General features: G+C 39.2%; 1 protein-coding gene across 2 annotated transcripts in view; it reads right to left on the bottom strand.

Moving 5' to 3' along the window:
* Positions 1–16,104, bottom strand: part of UBA3 (ubiquitin-like modifier activating enzyme 3) — a 32,899-nt gene extending 16,795 nt beyond the window's left edge. The window contains exons 1-6 of one of the 2 annotated variants that reach the window (XM_006895944.1): positions 16,072–16,104; positions 15,847–15,888; positions 14,117–14,237; positions 12,265–12,345; positions 8,213–8,295; positions 4,939–5,019 (exon numbers count right to left, since the gene is read on the bottom strand). In XM_006895944.1, coding sequence (XP_006896006.1) covers positions 4,939–5,019; positions 8,213–8,295; positions 12,265–12,345; positions 14,117–14,237; positions 15,847–15,888; positions 16,072–16,091 — 428 coding nt within the window. In that variant the 5' untranslated portion in view covers positions 16,092–16,104. The remainder of the gene's footprint in view (positions 1–4,938; positions 5,020–8,212; positions 8,296–12,264; positions 12,346–14,116; positions 14,238–15,846; positions 15,889–16,071) is intronic. The other variant, XM_006895945.1, reaches the window with a different exon arrangement.
* Positions 16,105–17,590: the final 1,486 nt, after the last annotated feature.

Genomic DNA, 17,590 nt, shown 5'->3' with positions numbered 1-17,590 from the left:
AAATATATATTTTTTACATAGTTGCTCATCTAATAAAGTTAATGGCAAAAAGACTTCCTCTCTAAGACAGTAAATAAATTCTGTCCTTTAAACTATAAAAAAAAACCCACCCTAAAAAATCTGGCACTCGTCCTATGTGTACGTATATTTCCTATTTAATTTAAACATGTAGATTAATACAGTAACCCTTAGTATTATTCTCACAAAGATTTCCCTCTTGCTGTTATTTTACGGTTGTCTCCTACCAATAATAACTAATGTTAGCTATCCATATTTTAGCATGAAAGAGTGTTACACAAATGGAGTCAACACATGACCTTTTGAAAAGATTATTTTGCAATGGTCTGAACAGCCTTGAGATTCAACTAAGTCATGAGCTTGTAAGTTTTTGTCTTTCTGCTGAGGAGCATTTGCAGTATGGATGCACAACTCAAAATGCACCCAGCTGAGGAGCATTCCAGTTGTATGCAGTTTATTTGCTATTACAAATAAAAGAGGAACAATTATGTACAGGTTTTTATGCATTCAAGTTGTCATTTCTCTGGGATAAATGCTCAGGAATACACCTCAAGGGCTTTAAATTATGCATGTTTTGGTTTCTAAGAAATTTCCCAACCATTTCCCAGATTATTTTTTTTTTACATTTCTGGCATCAATGCCAGTCTTTATCTTCACCAGCATTTGCAAATGTTACTATATTTTTTAGTTACTTGACTTGGAATATGGCACTAGAGCACTGAGAAGCCAAAGCAGAGGGAACTCAAGATATTAAAGAGCTGAACAGAAAATTTCAAAAGGCAGCACGGGAAGACAAAGTAAAATATTACAATGAAATGTGCAAGGAGCTAGAGTCAAAATCAAAAGCGGCAAACTTGCTCAGAATTTCTTAAGCATAAGGAACTGAAGAACAAATTCAAACTTCAAGTTACTATACTTAAGGATGCTTTGGGCAGAATATTAAATGATCCAGGAAGTACTGAAAAAAGATGGAAAGAGTATACAGAGTCACTGTACCTACAGGAATTGGCAGACACAGAAGAATTTCATGAAACAACATAAAAGTAAGTGCCTATGGTAATGAAGGAGGAAGTTCAAGCTGCTTTGAAAGATTTGGAAAAAAATCAGGCCCCAGGAACTGATGGTATACCAATTGACATATTTCAACTCTCAGATGCTACTCTAGATGTGCTTACCAAGTTGTGTCAAGAAATCTGGAACAACCACCTGACCGGAAGAAATCTGTATTAGTTCCCATTCCAAAGAAAGGTGACCCAACAGAGTGTGGAAATTATCGAACAATATCATTGATATCACATGCAAGCAAGAATCTGCTGAAGATTATCCAAAAACAACTGGAACAGAACATCAACAGAAAACTGCCAGAAGTGCAGGCTGGGTTTAGAAGGGGTCGTAATACCGGGGATATTGTAGCTAATGTTAGGTGGATCTTGGGTGAAAGCAAGGAGTACCAGAAGAATGTCTATCTGTGTTTCATTGATTATGCAAAGGCATTTGACTGTGTGGATCACAACAAACTGTGGCTGACTGAGAAGAATGGGAATCCCAGAACACATGACCATGCTCGTGTGAAACCTATACTTGGACCAGGAGGCAGTCGTCAGAACAGAGCAAGGAAACACTCAACGGTTCAAAATTGAGAAGGGTGTATGCTAGGGATGTGTCCTATCTCCATACCTTTTCAACCTTTATGGATGCAGAACAGATTATCCAGGAAGCTGGGCTGTATGAGAAGTATGGCATCAGGATTGTAGGAAGATTCATCAACAATCTGTGTTAAACAGATGATACAACCCTCCTTGCTGAGAATGAGGAGGGCCTGAAGCGCTTGCTACAGAAGGTCAAGGACTACAACTTTCAATATGGATTGAGGATCAATATCAAGAAGACAATTGGCCACTGGGCCAATTGGCAGCATCAGGATGGATGGTGAAGAGCTTGAGATTGTTAACAGCTTTAGTTTGCCTGGCTCCACAGTCAACACTCTTGGCAGTAGCCAGGAAATGAAAAGACGTATTGCGATGGGAAAGTCTGCTGTTAGGGACCTCTCCAAAGTGCTTAAGAGCAATGGTGTCACTCTGAAGACTAAGTCCATGGCCTTTGCAATCACTTGCTATGTGTTAGAGAGCTGGACAATGATTATGGAGGACAGAAGGAGAATTGAGGCCTTTGAGCTGTGGTGTTGGAGAAGAATATACATATACTGTGGACTGCTAAGAAAACGAACAGGTTCATCCTAAAGAGGGTTAAACCAGGCTGCTCCTTGGAGGCAAGGATTCTAAAGCTTTTTCTGACATACTTTGGACATGTTGCAAGGAGCAACCAGACCCTTAGAGAAGGATGTCATGCTTGGGATGGTGGGGGGGGGACAGTGCAGGAAAGGAAGACCCTATATAAGGTGGACTGATTCAGTGACTGGGGTAATCGGGGTAGGTATTTTGGAGACAGTGAGATTGACACAGGATAGAACAGGGTTTAGGGCTGTTGTACATAGGGTCACTATGAGTCTCAGGCAACTTAACGGCACATAACAATACAACAACAACAACAACAACATTAATTACTTGCATACCACATCAATAATGAGATAGACAATGACTAAGGATAACAGAAGAATCAATGCCTTTTAGTTGTGATGTGAGAGAAGAGCACTGACCATACCATGAAATGCCAAGAGAACCAATGGGTCTGTCCTGGAGACAGTGAAACCTCTAAGGAGGTTACTCCTTGGAGGCAAAGATTTTGAAGCTCTGTCCCATGTATTTAGGGCATACTGCCAGGTGGGACCAGCACTTGGAGTAGAACATCATGCCTGAAAGGCTGGAGGGACAGTGCAGAAGCGAAAGAACCCTGGATGAGATACACTGACACAGAAACTGGGGTAATGAGGGTACGTGTGTTGGAAACAGTGAGACTGGCTCAGGATAAAGCAGGGTTTAGAACTATTGTGATAGGGTTGCTAAGAGTCACAGGAGACTCAACAGTACATAACAACAATCAATATGCAGAGAGTTCTAGTGATGGTGTCTATAGTATTGGACTCCTAAAAGCTGCACTTCCCTGGTGATTCAAATCCACCACTGACTCCGACGGACAAAGACAGGTGTGTGGTTTATAGCCTCAGATAGTCAATGGAGGGTCAGCTAACGAGTTGGAGCTGACTCGAAGGCAGTAAGAGAGAGAATAGATGTGTGGTAACTTAAAATTTACATAATGGCTAATGACGTTAAACATTTTTCATGTATTTGTGCCATCCTTGTTGGAAAAGAGTATTGATTATTTCATGTACTGGCGAAAGAAGAAACAGGTATGCTGTGGAGAAGGTGCAGACAGTGTACCTTGGATGCCAAGATTATAAAGCTTTGCTAGGAGAGGCTATTCCTTGGAGAAAGACATTACGCTTGGAAGGGTGAAGGGTCAGAGGAGAGAAAGACCTTCAACCAAGTGGACACAGTGCCACAATGGGCTCAAGTGTGTCAGGAATTGCAGATGGCAGAGGATAGGACAGGGTTCAGGTGTGTTGTTCACAGGGTAATTATGGGTTGTACTTGACTCCACAGCACCTAACAACAACACGGCTATCATAAAATTCCAAGATATTCTGAAGAGATTATCTTTCTCTAACTGCTTACTTTTTCTACTTTTCTGAAAAAGCTTATACTTAATATTGGGGCTATCCTGCATTCTGCATCCTGCCCAACTGACCAAGTCTATCCTTCTGCCATTACCACAGTATTGAAGTCTTGAAATTGGATAGACTGTGTCCTCATAAGTATTCTAGGTAGTTCTTTGCCTTTCCATATATATTTTAGAATCTTGTCCATATCTACAAAATATTGAGCAATGTGTTAAACCAGCACAGCAATTTAAGAAGCAGCATTTTTTTTTATACTTTCCAATCCATGAACACATATTAGCTCTACACTTATTTAAATCTTCTTTCTTTCTTTCATCAACATTATGTAGTATTCAGGATACTAGTCTTTTACCTGCTTTGTTAGATTATACCCAAGGATTTCCTTTCTATTTTTTTCCAGGTGTTTAACCTGTTATTATCACAGGGTACTAGCTGATTGGATTTGGCCTCGTATTTAAAAAGGCTTTTGGGCCCTCAGATTTCCCGAATAAAACAAGCTTGGAAGCAGGAGTGGCATCCACTTCCAAAAAAAAACTTGCCTCCAGACACAATGAACTTGGAGAAAAGATGAAAGTTTTGTGTTCAAGACTTTGGTTCATAGGGTTGCTATGGGTCATCTATGACTCTACAGCACTTAACAACATTTTGTTTTTGTAACTGGTTTCAGTACTAGTGCATAAAAATAAAAATTATTTTTGTTACACCATGTTCAGTGGCTTTCCTGAAATCATTTAAGAATTTTAAACATTTTTTTGAGGATTCCTTGGGGTTTGCAAAGAAATTCCACCTCCTAGAATTCTACAAAATATCAAAAGTTCCTAAGTGTAAGTGAATACTTTTCTGATTGATACTAATTTTTAAGAGCATGTTTCTTGTAAAAAAAAAGTTTTCTGGCATCCACCTCATTTGACTAATGGCACCATGACTCCTGACTGTCAGGTACTGTAGGGAGAAGGAAGCCCAGCTAGACCTAGCCTATATTTTCCTGTTTAGTAGAAGAAACACAGAACTGATACTGATATCAAAGGTACTAATTAAAAATAAAAAAGTTGACAATGGCACAGGCTACATAATGTAAACTTCAAAGCTGAGGGAAATATTTCTATAAGCGTAAAGGAAAGATTTCAAGGATACAAAGCAAAATGTGACCAGCAGGTATCTTCACAGTGGGTTCACTAAAGCTTTTTTCCTTTTCATTATCTATTTTCTATTAACAATCTATTTTATAAAATACTTTTTGAAAGAGCTTTAAAAATCTTGTAATTTTTCTGTTCAAAGGATACGGAACTACACTGCAGTTAGGGATTCTGTCATTTAGAAATTCTGCTGCAACTTCCGCCTTCGGTCTTCCAACATCTTTGGGCCTATAGGAAAAATATTTAAATCACCATTCACATTACAGATCAAGATTATCTACATAATGTACTTTGAAGCATAAAAATAAGTCCATGATGGGTTTATTCTTAAGATGTTTATAAGGAGTATTTTTACCTAAAACTCTTTAGTCAATACTGAATATTAATCCTTGCTGATGTTTTAAACAGTACAACATGATAAAGGGTAATTAAATTTTTTCCTAAGTGACAATATAAAGTGTTTTTCCCCAAGCAAAGTATAGCAACAGCAAGTCTCCTGGCCATTTCCACTGCTATCATCCTTATTGAGCTCGAGCATATCAAGGTGTCAATGAAACAGGTCTTGGCTGAAATATACACAATTAAGTACTTTTTAGGGATGCAAGAATCCTCATTCATTTCTTTCTTCTAGTATGAACTGAAGAGTAGTAAATTTTATGTCTTTGTAGAAACATCAACTACTGTATTTTCCAAAAAAGCCTCATTCCATAGGTATTATCTAAAATTATAAGGGGGATGATATTTTTAAAAAGCTTCAATAGGTCACCGTTTATAGTAACTTGAAAAAGGAAAAGACGTAATTTCTTCTCCCAATCCGTGAACAAATGGTATTTACTACTTTCCTCCATGACCCATCATCTTATCCCAGAAATACATCATTTCCTTGTGTACACACAGTCAATAGCTAGTCACTGCACCACTACACATCACCTCTACGGGGATTACCTACCTCTACAATAAAGTTATCATATCTTTATTCTTTTTTGTTTTGGGGTTTGCTTTTTTTAGATTTTCTTTGTCCTCATTATTTCTATTTCTTCATATTTAACAAAGTAAACCATTTGAAAATAACAAATCAAGTGGGCTTATTAGAAATTACATTTTCTTTAAAACTAGGGTTTCTCTTTCTCTCTTCTATACATATTTCCTATTTAAAAATTTAATGGTATCTTTTCCTTTTCTGCTAGCCCACTTTTTCGAGGTCAATTTCAGTACTTCTATCAGGATCTCATCACTATCAATAAACAAAGAACGTGACACTCTCTCTCCAGATCTATATTCAGTGACAGATTTAAAATAACCTACTTAACCTGCTCAAAATCACTAAAATATTATGAACTAAAATCCTCTACTGACTCTTACTTTGGCCCACATTTATGACCTCCAGATTTAAGATAATTTCTGCCATATCAGAACTGAACACTACCTCTATCTTACATATTTCTACAACAATTACCCCTATCTGTTCAGTTTCAACTGGTACAGGATTCTTCTTAATTGTGCATTTTCTTTCCCCTTCTGTAAAAGCCAAATTCTTTCCTAACTTGACTGCCCCAACTGACCATTCAGATCTTGATTCACAAATCACCAGAAAGGCATTTCACTAGGGCCAACATTTCCAGCCAGTATTCCCTTCTGAAACCCTCCAGAGGAAAAGAGCTCACACTTGGTATCTTTAGGACATTATCACCCTGAAAACTTGGTCAAACTCACTGTGACACATTCTCCCCTTCAGGTTTCTGAAGCTAATGGGACAAGACTGCGTACTTTTCACTCCGAATAGATCCAAATTTATATAAATTACAGAGTATGTTGCTTATAAAACTGCTTCAGGGAAGTTTACCATTTCCTCAAAAAGGTGAACACAGAAATTCCGTATGACCCAGCTATTCCAACGCTTGGAATATACCCTGAGAATATAAGAACTGAGACACAAATGAAAACGTGTACACCAATGTTCACAGCATCATTAGTCACCGTCACAAGAACATGGAAACAGCCAACATGTCCAACCACAATCGAATGGATTGAGAAATTACGGTACAGTCACACAATGGAATACTACACAGCACGCAGGAACAACAATTTTGAAAATCACCACCTAACTTGGGAAGGACTGGAGAACATTATGTTAAGTAAATTAACTCAGTCCCATAAAGACAAATACTATCTATGACCACTAATGTAGAAATAGAAAGATAAATAGTAAATCATGTATGAGGATCAAAGAGGGGAAGGGTAGGAGCAGAGAGGTGAGGACGGGCAGGTGGGTAATCATAGGATCACACAATCTGATGGATAGAGGGAGGGGTGGGTAAAGGAAATAGGGAAGATCCAGTGTGAAAAACAATGCATATAGATGGCCAACAAGCACATGAAGAAATGTTCAAAATCCCTAGCTCTAAGAGAGATGCAAATTAAAACAACTATGAGGTATCATCTCACCCCAGTCAGAATAGCAAATTTTAACAGAACAGAAAGCAACAAATGCTGGCGAGGTTGTGGAGAAACTGGAACCCTTATTCATCGTTAGTGGGAGTGTAAAATGGTGCAACCACTGTGGAAGGAGGTATGGAGCTTTCTCAAAAAGTTGCAAATAGAGGTATCATTTGACCCAGCAATTCCACTACTGGAAATATACCCTAAAGAGACCATAACTGCCACCCAAGCAGATATATGCACACCCATGTTTATCCTGGCTTTGTTCACAATAGCAAGGAGTTGGAAACAACCTAAGTGCCAATCAACAAAATAACAGATAGAGGAGCTGTGGTATAGTCACACAATGGAATACTATGCTGCACTGAAAAACAAGGAACTCATGCAATATTATTCAAAATGGGTGACCCTGGAGGACATTATGCTGAGTGAAATATCTGTCACAAAAGGACAAATACTACATAGTGCCACTGTTGTAAAACAGGACTGATATCAGGGTTGGGGGGAGACTGAGAAAGATGGGATAAATAATATATACTGCACTGAAACAGATGAGGGAGAAAACTGTTTAAAAGGGATATGTGATTAGGTATTATTGTCATGACAGGAGTCCAGAACGAAGGCTGCATAGTGGAGCAAACCTGGGGGAAGGGATTGTAAAATAATGAAAGAATCTTACTTTTCAAAAAGAAGAGTGTACTCGGGGGGAGGGGTGGGCAGGGAGAAAAGTGCAACAATGAATGAATGGAAATCCAAAGTTTCTATAAATTTTCATTTAAAAAAACCCAAAAATGTCTATAAACTTTGTAAGCAAACCAGTATAAAATAAAAATTTCATTTTACAAAAATAAATAAAACTGCTTCAGAGTGCCAAAATTATCCCGTAAAAACTTAATCTAAAATGGGGAACAGGATGATAATTTATTAAACTGCCTATCTTTAAATTCAAATGGTTATCAGAATGAAAGACATTAACACTTACCTAAACAAAAATTGTCTATTTAGATTGGAAACATCTATAGTGTCCATGTCTATAACATGAATCTGTCTAAAACCAGACAATGCCTGTGGGAATAAAAAGTCAATTAAACACAGGTTATACTGCAGTTGAATATTTTGGTTTTTCTTTTTTTATTGTATTGCTAAGTCTATAAATTCTACATAATCCTATTAAGTAGTTAAAATGATCTTGAAAGATATATAAAATTTAATTTTAACAGTAAAAAAAAATCTGTGTTGTTTTAAATCATCTAATATCAGATAATTCAGAATGTCTACAGATTGATGTTTTTATAATTCCATAAGCACATTTGTAAAGTGAGTTATTTTACCACTGATAAAGGTTCATTTCATTTTATTAGTCTTACTCATTAACTTTACTTGATATTATTAAATTCCTATAAGCTTTACCTCAATTACCGTATCACTAAGCACCACATCAGATCAGAGTCCATAACTACAGACTCATTTATCATTCAACATTTTACATTTACAACATTAGTAAAAAGACTACTATATGAGTGCTCTGCAAATTAGTAACATTCATTCATCAGTAAAAAATGTCAGAGTGTGAGTTATGAATAACACTGACTATGATGGTTAGAAGTTACGTTATTAACTTTGCTGGGGACAGGAGTCACAGTGGTTTGGCAGGTTTACAGTATTAGAAGTAATGTAATGATGCAGTTTGGCAGTTATGGCATTTACTGCCTATGAGATGCTCCGTTTTGTTACCTAGTATGGTGAATAACAACAATTTTGCATTAACAACCTTTAGAACCTAACCATGCACACAAAGGAAAGTGGGTGTACTTATAAACTCGGGCACACAAACACAATGTACTTGGGGGGGTAAAAAAGTTTTGAAGAGAGCTCTGGTGGCCTACTGGCAAAAAGCTGCACTGCAATCCCAGAGATACGCGGTTTGAATCTACCAGATGCTCTGCTGGAGAAGGAGAGGCAATCTCCTCCTGTACCAGTCAGATCTGATTTGACGGTACACAAACAAAAAATAATAAATCGAAAAATTTTTTTTAAAAATGTTCTGAAAGTAGAGCAAGCAACAGGAAAGCAATGAACTGCTGGGTTTCAATGACAGTGTCAAGCATGCTAATAATATGACCACTGCCAAAATTTTCAGACAGAAGCAAGTGACATAACTAACTAGAAAACAAATAATTAGTTTTCTGGGTTACAGGGGCCCATTTAAGGAATCCCTTATCAATAATCTCCCACTTTTCTGGCCTCTGTCGTAGAGTCTCTCTCACAAGTTGTTTATACTTGTTCTCTCCATTTCTTTTCTAATCCACTCCAAACAAAGGTTCATCTCATCACACCACACTGCACTTAGCAAAGTGACCAATGACCTCAATCTTGCTAAAGCCAATTCTTGGGCTATCTGCCTCCTCCTTAAAACATTTTCTGCACTTGAACAATGACATTCATGATCATTTCACAATTTTCACTTTTTATTAGTATCTAATTCACTATATTCCATGTTCCTATTGTTGTTGTTATGTGCTATTGAGTTGTCTGAGACTCATAGCAACCCTATGCACAATAGCCTTAAACCCTGCTCTATCCCTTGCCAATCATATGGTCTCTGACACACCTACCCTCATCACTCCAGTCACAGATTCAATCCATCTCATAGAGGGTCTTCCTCTCCTGAGATGTCCCTCCACCCTCCCAAGAATGACGTCCTCTCCAAGGACTGGTCCCTCCTTGCAACATGTCCAAAGTATGTCAGACGAAGCTTCAGAATCCTTGCCTCCAAGTAGCAGCCTGGTGTCTCCCTCTCTAGGACGAACTTGTTTGTTCTCCTAGCAGTCCATGATGTATATTCAATACTCTTCTCCAGCATCACAGCTCAAAGCATCAATTCTCCTTCCCTAGTCTTTCAGTCAAAATTTAAGGTGCCTTACACACGAAATTTCTCTATATTTTCTACTTTAAGAACTCTTAGTAATCTCACACAATCTATGTTATAAATCACCAGTGAACAGATACCGAACATAGTTTCTAAAACCAAACTCCCGATCACTTTTCTCACCACCTCCACCTCCACCAAACGTATTCTTTCTCCAAAGTCTCTCTCCTTTCAGTAAATAACTCAAATCCATTATCATCAAGTCCATTCCGAATTAAAGTAATGCTCCATCAGGTTTCTGAGGTTGTAAAATAGAAAAGGGAGAAGAATGCCTATCTTGGTGGCTGCTGTGTGCAAGCCACCACAGAATTTGGAGACTCACAGACTTTGTGTTAGTAAAAGGCTACAGATCACAATACCAGAGGTTTCTATGGAGTAATTCTATGAACAATCTTACTATGTCTTTCTTGGTTCTTCTCTTTCACCCAACAACAAATTAACAAATCTTGCTGACTCCAACTTCAAAAAATATACAGACCGCCTCTCATGAGCTCCCATTCTCAACATGACTATCATTTTTTACCTGAATGACTCCAATAGCCTTTTAGCTTGTGTCTCTACTTCCTCCCCTCTTCTTCCTTTAGTCTATCCTGAATAAATACATCAGCCACAGTGAAACAGGTCACATGTCAAACCAAGTGATTCATACAATGAAACTCTTTCAGTAACTTCCTGACTCACAGTAAGTCAACTTCATTACAGTCGCCCCAAAAGTCCCTCATGGCCCCCACTTCTCTGACAGCCTCAGCAAGGGTTCACCTTACCAAGTGCTGCCTGAGCTACACTGCTCTCCTTGAATCAAACAGTAACAATGCTCCAACTTCACAGGTTTCTACCTGCTGCTCCCTCAACCTAGACTGTTATCTGTACAGTTATCTGTACAGCTCACGAACCTTTCCACTAAACCTTGTCCCTGCTATAAAACCATTCCTCTTTCCCACCAAGCTCCTTCTCTTCCACCCTTCTTTGCCCTTATCATTCATAAGCCAAGACAGTCACAAGGACAGAGAATTGGCTCCAACAATGCTTGCTATTAACACCTAGAATGGTAGCTGGCATCCTGGAAGAGGAAGAGGAGAAGTGAAACATGTATCTGGTCAACAATATATATGTCGCATGCCTTTTTTAGAATGAACTTTGATAAAGCATTGTCATGTTGGCACCCTTTCAGAGAGTATACATGCATGATCTGTCTCCCTAAAAAGAGATCATATCCACTGAGGCCAGCAACTATGATGACCAACAAGCAAGCACAGAGGAGCTTACTGAAGTTCTGCCTTTTCACTAGGAGTGGTGTTCATGTTTCTTAGCAAAACCAATGGGCTCTATGTTTTGACAACTACAGCTCTAACTAAACCCATTCTCTTCCCTATCTTTGTTAAATCAATTGTTAAAACATGTATAAAAGCTGTTCTGTGGTTAGACGTCAATAAAACCAATCAGTCAAGTCACAAACTATGGACTCTGAAACCATGTAAAAAGCAGTTTCACTAAACACCTTCTCTTAGTATGATATTCATCAGCTATAAATCCAAGGTAGGAAAGGAGAAAGATAGCTGGTTTTCTCAAATCTTATGGATCTAGTAGCATCATTAAAACTTACTGTCAGTTATCATCGTGTATACCAGACTGTTCCATGATATAATGAAAAAGAATACTCAGGCTTAAACAGATTGCAGGCCTATTATAATACAGAATAATTTGAGCAAATATTCAACAATTCTGCAATGTTTTCTGCTATATAAAGTAGATCAATGTCTTATTTAACTGGATTATTTAAATAAACAAAAATGAATAAATTATGTCAGATTGTTATGTTAAAATATGGATTACTGGTTTTATTGTGAGTGCTACACATGAAGCACAAAATCTATTTGGTAAAAAGCAGTAAAGACAATTTTTTCAAAGGCATTATAGTTGAGAAGTTTAAAGTTCTAAAGCTACATCATTTTAATTACTTTATGGAATTTGACCTGCTATACCTCATTAGTAAAGACTCAAGAGAAAAGGTTAACAATTAATCACAATGAAGACATTTCCTAGTATTATGGAAAAAGGTTTCATTATCAGAATGGAGAAAGAATATATATAGATATGTGTGTTACCAGGTTTTTCAGGAGCTCACATCCTAAGCCACCAGCTCCAATGACTAGAACTTTACATGTTTCTAACAAAAACTGGAGAGACTGAAAAGAACAGAAAGGCATATTAAAATATGGGTAATAAAACCATGAGTACCACCAACAAAGAAACTGCTATAAAAGTTTCAAATGTTTCCATGAATAATGCTATCGGGAATAAAAAGATATTATCCCATAAATATTTATCAACCACTGTTGTTATGTGCCATCAAGTCAACTGTGACTCACAGTGACCCTATGAAGAAGGGCTCTGTCCTGATCCAATCTCACCATCTCTGCTCCCCCTAACCCCATTGCCTCAGTCACTATGTCAATCCAGCTTATTCATGATCTTTCTCTCCTGTGCTGTCCCTCTACCCTTCCAAGCATGACGTCCTTCTCTAAGGACTGGTCCCTCCTTGCAACATGCCCAAAGTAGGTGAGATACATTCTTGCCTCCAAGGAGCAACCAGGTTTCACACTTTCCAAGACAGACCTGTTTGTTTCCTTAGTAGTCTATGGTATGTTCAATACTCAACTGGTCCTCAGGAGAAAGATGGACAATCTTCTCCAGTGCAATTTACTACCTCTGCAAACCTGCTACAAGGTCAGCTACGGGTCAGCTCCAACTCAGTAGTACTCAATAAAAACAAGTATTTATGAACCAGATAGTACCAAAATGTCTAAAACTATTTCAGAATTTCCATCTTAAAGCCTCTAATTGCTGTTTACTGTATAAAATTAAGAGGCTACTTCTATGTTTTCTAATAAGAAAAACTGTTTCTTAACATAGGAGCTGTCTTCCTTTTTTCTTTTTGAAAGAAGGTAAAAACTATCCCATTCAGTTATTAACCAAGTTAAATAACTTACAAACAGAGAAATGAAAAATTCTTTTTAAAAAAGAGATCAAATACTACACAAGTTGTTTTAAAAGTAAAAAATAAAGCCTGCTTTTGAATATTGTGAGAAAACCCTGCAAAAAATGAGGTGATAACAAGGAAAAATATTGTAGGATAAATATTTCCCAGCTAAACTATAATCCAAACCATCATTTAACAAGTTACTATTTCTACTGCCAGGCAAAAACATTTCCAAAGGCATAAGAAAATACTGCACAGCATTCAAAGACTGGCAGAACCAACAATGAATTAATGCAAAATATAAAACAAGTAAGAAAAATGATTTGGATATGACACTAGGCCAAATTGAAGAACTGATACTTTATAAGTAACACAATATCTGTATTTTAAATTCTTTATACAAAAAGACAAGATTTACTTTATGGTAAATTTACATTTAATCTCTATAGAATACTTTTTCTTTACAGCATACTTTTCTAAGGTAAACATTGTAAGGGAAAAAAGCAAAATGTGATTAATGGAACCATTTATTTTGTCAGGTGCCATCAGTTCAAAATTCTATGCTTCTATTTAGAGTATTCAAATAATTTTTAATATGCTATTATATTCAATGTTATAAGGATGCTCATTCCATCTAAATTTCAAAATTTAAATAAGCATTATCTATATTCCTGCCAAAATTCACCTTTCACAATAGGGTTACAAAGGGAAGTACTCCAGCAGTTAATAAGTTCAAATAAGTTTAAATTTCAAAGTTAAACTAATTCCTTACTTATATTACATGAGAAACATAAGTTTATGACTCAAATAGCCATTCAAACAAAATTATTTGCAAAGTAAGCATTCAACTTAGTATCTGAAGGTAACTTAATTTCTCAGTACAATTTTATTAGTATTTTTATAAAAGCAATTTAAAAAATTACTATTTTTGAAACATGACTCTATGAGAGGAGTTATTTAAAATAAATGTTTCTCACTTCAGTGCTGGGTTCGAAATCAGGGTGTGTGAAGGGTCCAGATCGCTCGAGGAATTTCTTTACATGGTTCCAGCGACCTTCCCAGTCTCCAGAGTCCCCACACCCACCATCAACAGCCATTCTGCACAGAACACAGTAAATTCAGCTGCAAAAATCAGTAGGAAAATGCCACACCTACAGCCACTATGGTTTCCCCAATTGCAAAGGTGGCCAGACCTGCTCACATGAAAAGGAAATGTTCAACGTGGTTATCTGTAAAGAACTGCTTGTTTCTACTGCACTGCATCAGTTTGGTGAACAAACTCACTCTACATGTCTCCCAGTTCCTTATCAAGCCATGATCAAAGCCGAGATACTGCCTTATCAGTGAGAAAGGGACTTCTAACATTTGATATTTACAAAAGTTCACTTCTAACTTCCTCAATCTTTTTTTTTTCTTCAATAGTCTTGAAACACTAAATAACGGTTATAGGGGAAAATGTTGCTGCACTTCAAAACTGTGGTAAAATTTAATATAATTTATGTCCCTTTCTCACTTTTTATGAGAGAGACTTCTACACATTTTCATCAGAAAGCCTCAGAGGTTTTTGGGAAGTTTCTGCTACCAGGAAACACACACATTGGTTACAAATGCTACAGGCTTCCAGTACCTATACAGGTAAAGTGAGCCGCCTCTATCATACTATACCTACTTAATATTAACTTGAGTCATATTTGGCTTTATTTTTAATTTTGCAATTTCCCAGAGATCTACAATTTCCACCTTCAAATAAATCAGTAATGGTTTGCATGTTTTGGTGGGGTTTTTTTTCCCCTAAGGAAACAGACCAAGTCTTGGTATAAAACAATGGGTTTTGATGTCACAATTGGAACTGTTTACACAACTAATAGTACTGCAACTCTGGGCAAGATTTTTAACAGCCAGAAATCTCATCAGCAACTTCATATAGCTGCTTAAGGTCATCATAGGATAGAAATAATTCACATGCACACAGGACTTAGTACAGTAAATGCCACAGAGTGAACTGTCCCACTGTCTAAGAAAGGTGGAAGGAAAATGAAAGGCAGAAAGGGATGTGAAATTAAGCCTGTCAATTCAATTCTATTCCAACTGGATTTCAGCTTTCTGAGATGCCTAAGGACCCTGCTAAGGAGCCAAGGGCGGAGATGCGAACACCTCTACTACAGCAGGAAGGAGGATCTCTCCTGCTCCGGAGGGAGGGCAAGCTCCTACAGGCCCTGGTAAGCTGGAAATCACTTTACTTAAATCTGCGGCACCTACCATAGATCTCAATATCAGATAAGAAATTAAGTGTGTGGTAAAAGGGAGAAATGAGCTGCTTGGGGTTAACAACCTCCTGAATGAGCCAATTCTTTTGCAAAAAGGGCTGGAAATGAAGGTGCAATATCTGACATATGAAGTTCCCACAAGAAGTTTGCGATCAGTAAACAATGTTTACGCTGTCTGCTTCGAGGGCTGTAACCCGGACCCTCTCCTGAGTCCCGCTCTGACCACTGGAATGGAGAGGGGAAATGAGGGTCCCTTCGCGAGACCTCCAGGCCCGGCGGCCGCAGACTCGGCTGCGGGGCGGGGGTCGGGAAGCGGCCGCGCAGCCTGCGCTCGGGGCCCCCCTCCCATCCCCCCGGGCCCGCTGCGGCTGGTCCCCCACACCAGGGGGGAGGGAGGCCGAGGCCCCCATAAAAGGCCCCGGCCTCCCAGCAGCACTAACTTCTCAGCCAGCAGCTCCTCTATTCTCCTTCTTTTCTTCTCCCTAAAAGAAAGAGAGAATAAAAGAAGGGTCAGCATCACGCTACACACTGGGCGCCGCGAGGGGACGAGGGTGAGGGGACGGGGCGGGCGGAGGGAGGGGCCCCGGGCGGCGACACCGCCGCCCACCGCCGCTCTCTCTCCCGGCCCGGCCCAGCCCGGGCGCCTGCAGAACCCCTGTACTTACGGCTCCTCGCCATCCGCCATATTGTTTTCACCCCTTCCCAGGAGCCCTCGCGCCAGGGGCCCGCGGCCCGGGGCGTGGCCATTGTGTGGGCGTGGCTATGGTGTGGGTGTGATTGTCGGTGGGCGTGTCTGACGGATGGGCTCTTGTCAAGGAGTGGCTGTCAGCCTAGGGCGCCCGAGGCTTTATGCCTATTTCTGTAATTATAGTCTTGATTGACTACACCTAAATAATCTCTGATATGTTGAAAGTCATTAGGATGGGCTTCAGCATGACGGATATCTGGAGGATGGTACAGGAAAGCCTAGGTTCCGACCTGTTGTTCATTAGCTCGCTCTGGGTCGTGGTCCACTCCAGGCACCTAACATCATCAGAAAACGTTGCAGGGTGCACAGTGGTGCCATGTTCTGTGAAATGTAGGTACAAGACATTTTATGATGAAACAAGTGATGATTCCAGGAGCTGCGCTTGGTTGCTGTGGGCTGGGACAGAACCCTCGTCCCCACGTGCAAAGTGGAGCTACCCCGCGGGATTTCCGAAGCCCGGCCCTTGAGAAGTAGAGGAGCACACCTGCCCTTTGTGTTTGTTCTATGAACACCTCAGGAAGAGCCACTCAGCTCAGCTTCAGGAACATGGTTCAGGTTACTTTCAAAATGGTCTCAACGCCTTTACATAAAGTACGCTTTTAAGAAAAGCGCATTTAAATCAGTATTTAGCAATGATAGGGTGGAAAGAGTAGTTCTCTCTTTGCAGACATAATAATATTTCGACGTCGAATAAACAATTTCGTGCAATTGGAGATAACTTGAAACAAAAAACATTTTCTTCTGGTAATAAAAATGCAGTTTTACTAGAAAACCCCTACTGTTCGTCTTCAATTTTCTCCACCTGGGGGAAATCTTTTTTGAAGGAAACCGCCATCTTTCTCCCTCCAGCTTTTCTGTAAGTAACCCTGCTTGCTGAAACTGAAGAGGACCTGAAGCACCTGCTGCAGAGGGATAAGGACTGCAGCCTACAATATGGATTGAGGCTCAATGTCAAGAAGACAAAGATTCTCACCCCTGGACCAATTGGCAACAACAGGATGGATGGTGAAGAGATTGAGATTGTACACAGCTTTAGTTTGCTTGGCTCCACAGTCAATACTCTTGGCACAGTAGCCAGGAAATTAAAAGGCGCATTGCTATGGGAAAGTCTGCTGTTAGGGACCTCTCCAAAGTACTGCTTTAAGCGCTACAAAACTGGGATTCTTTATTCTTCATACAATGGGATTAAGGCTGATGTCACCCAGTCTGGTAACTCAAGGTGTCAACATTTCCCAGTTGACTCACATGTTGTTGTTGTTATGTGCCATCGAGTCGCTTGCGACTCATAGCGACCCTATATACAAGAGCTCTATGTGTTCTTCTATCCTGTGCCAACCTAGCCATCTCAAATGCACTTATTCCCACCTCTCCAGTCACAGAATCAATCCATCTCATCAAAGGTCTTCCTCTCCTTCGCCGCCCCTCCACTCTGCCAA

Source organism: Elephantulus edwardii, unplaced genomic scaffold (assembly GCF_000299155.1).
Source record: "Elephantulus edwardii isolate Elephantulus edwardi_28Jun2011 unplaced genomic scaffold, EleEdw1.0 scaffold00177, whole genome shotgun sequence".
Classification (NCBI taxonomy): Eukaryota; Metazoa; Chordata; class Mammalia; order Macroscelidea; family Macroscelididae; genus Elephantulus; species Elephantulus edwardii.
This window is presented reverse-complemented; position numbering and strand designations above follow the sequence as displayed.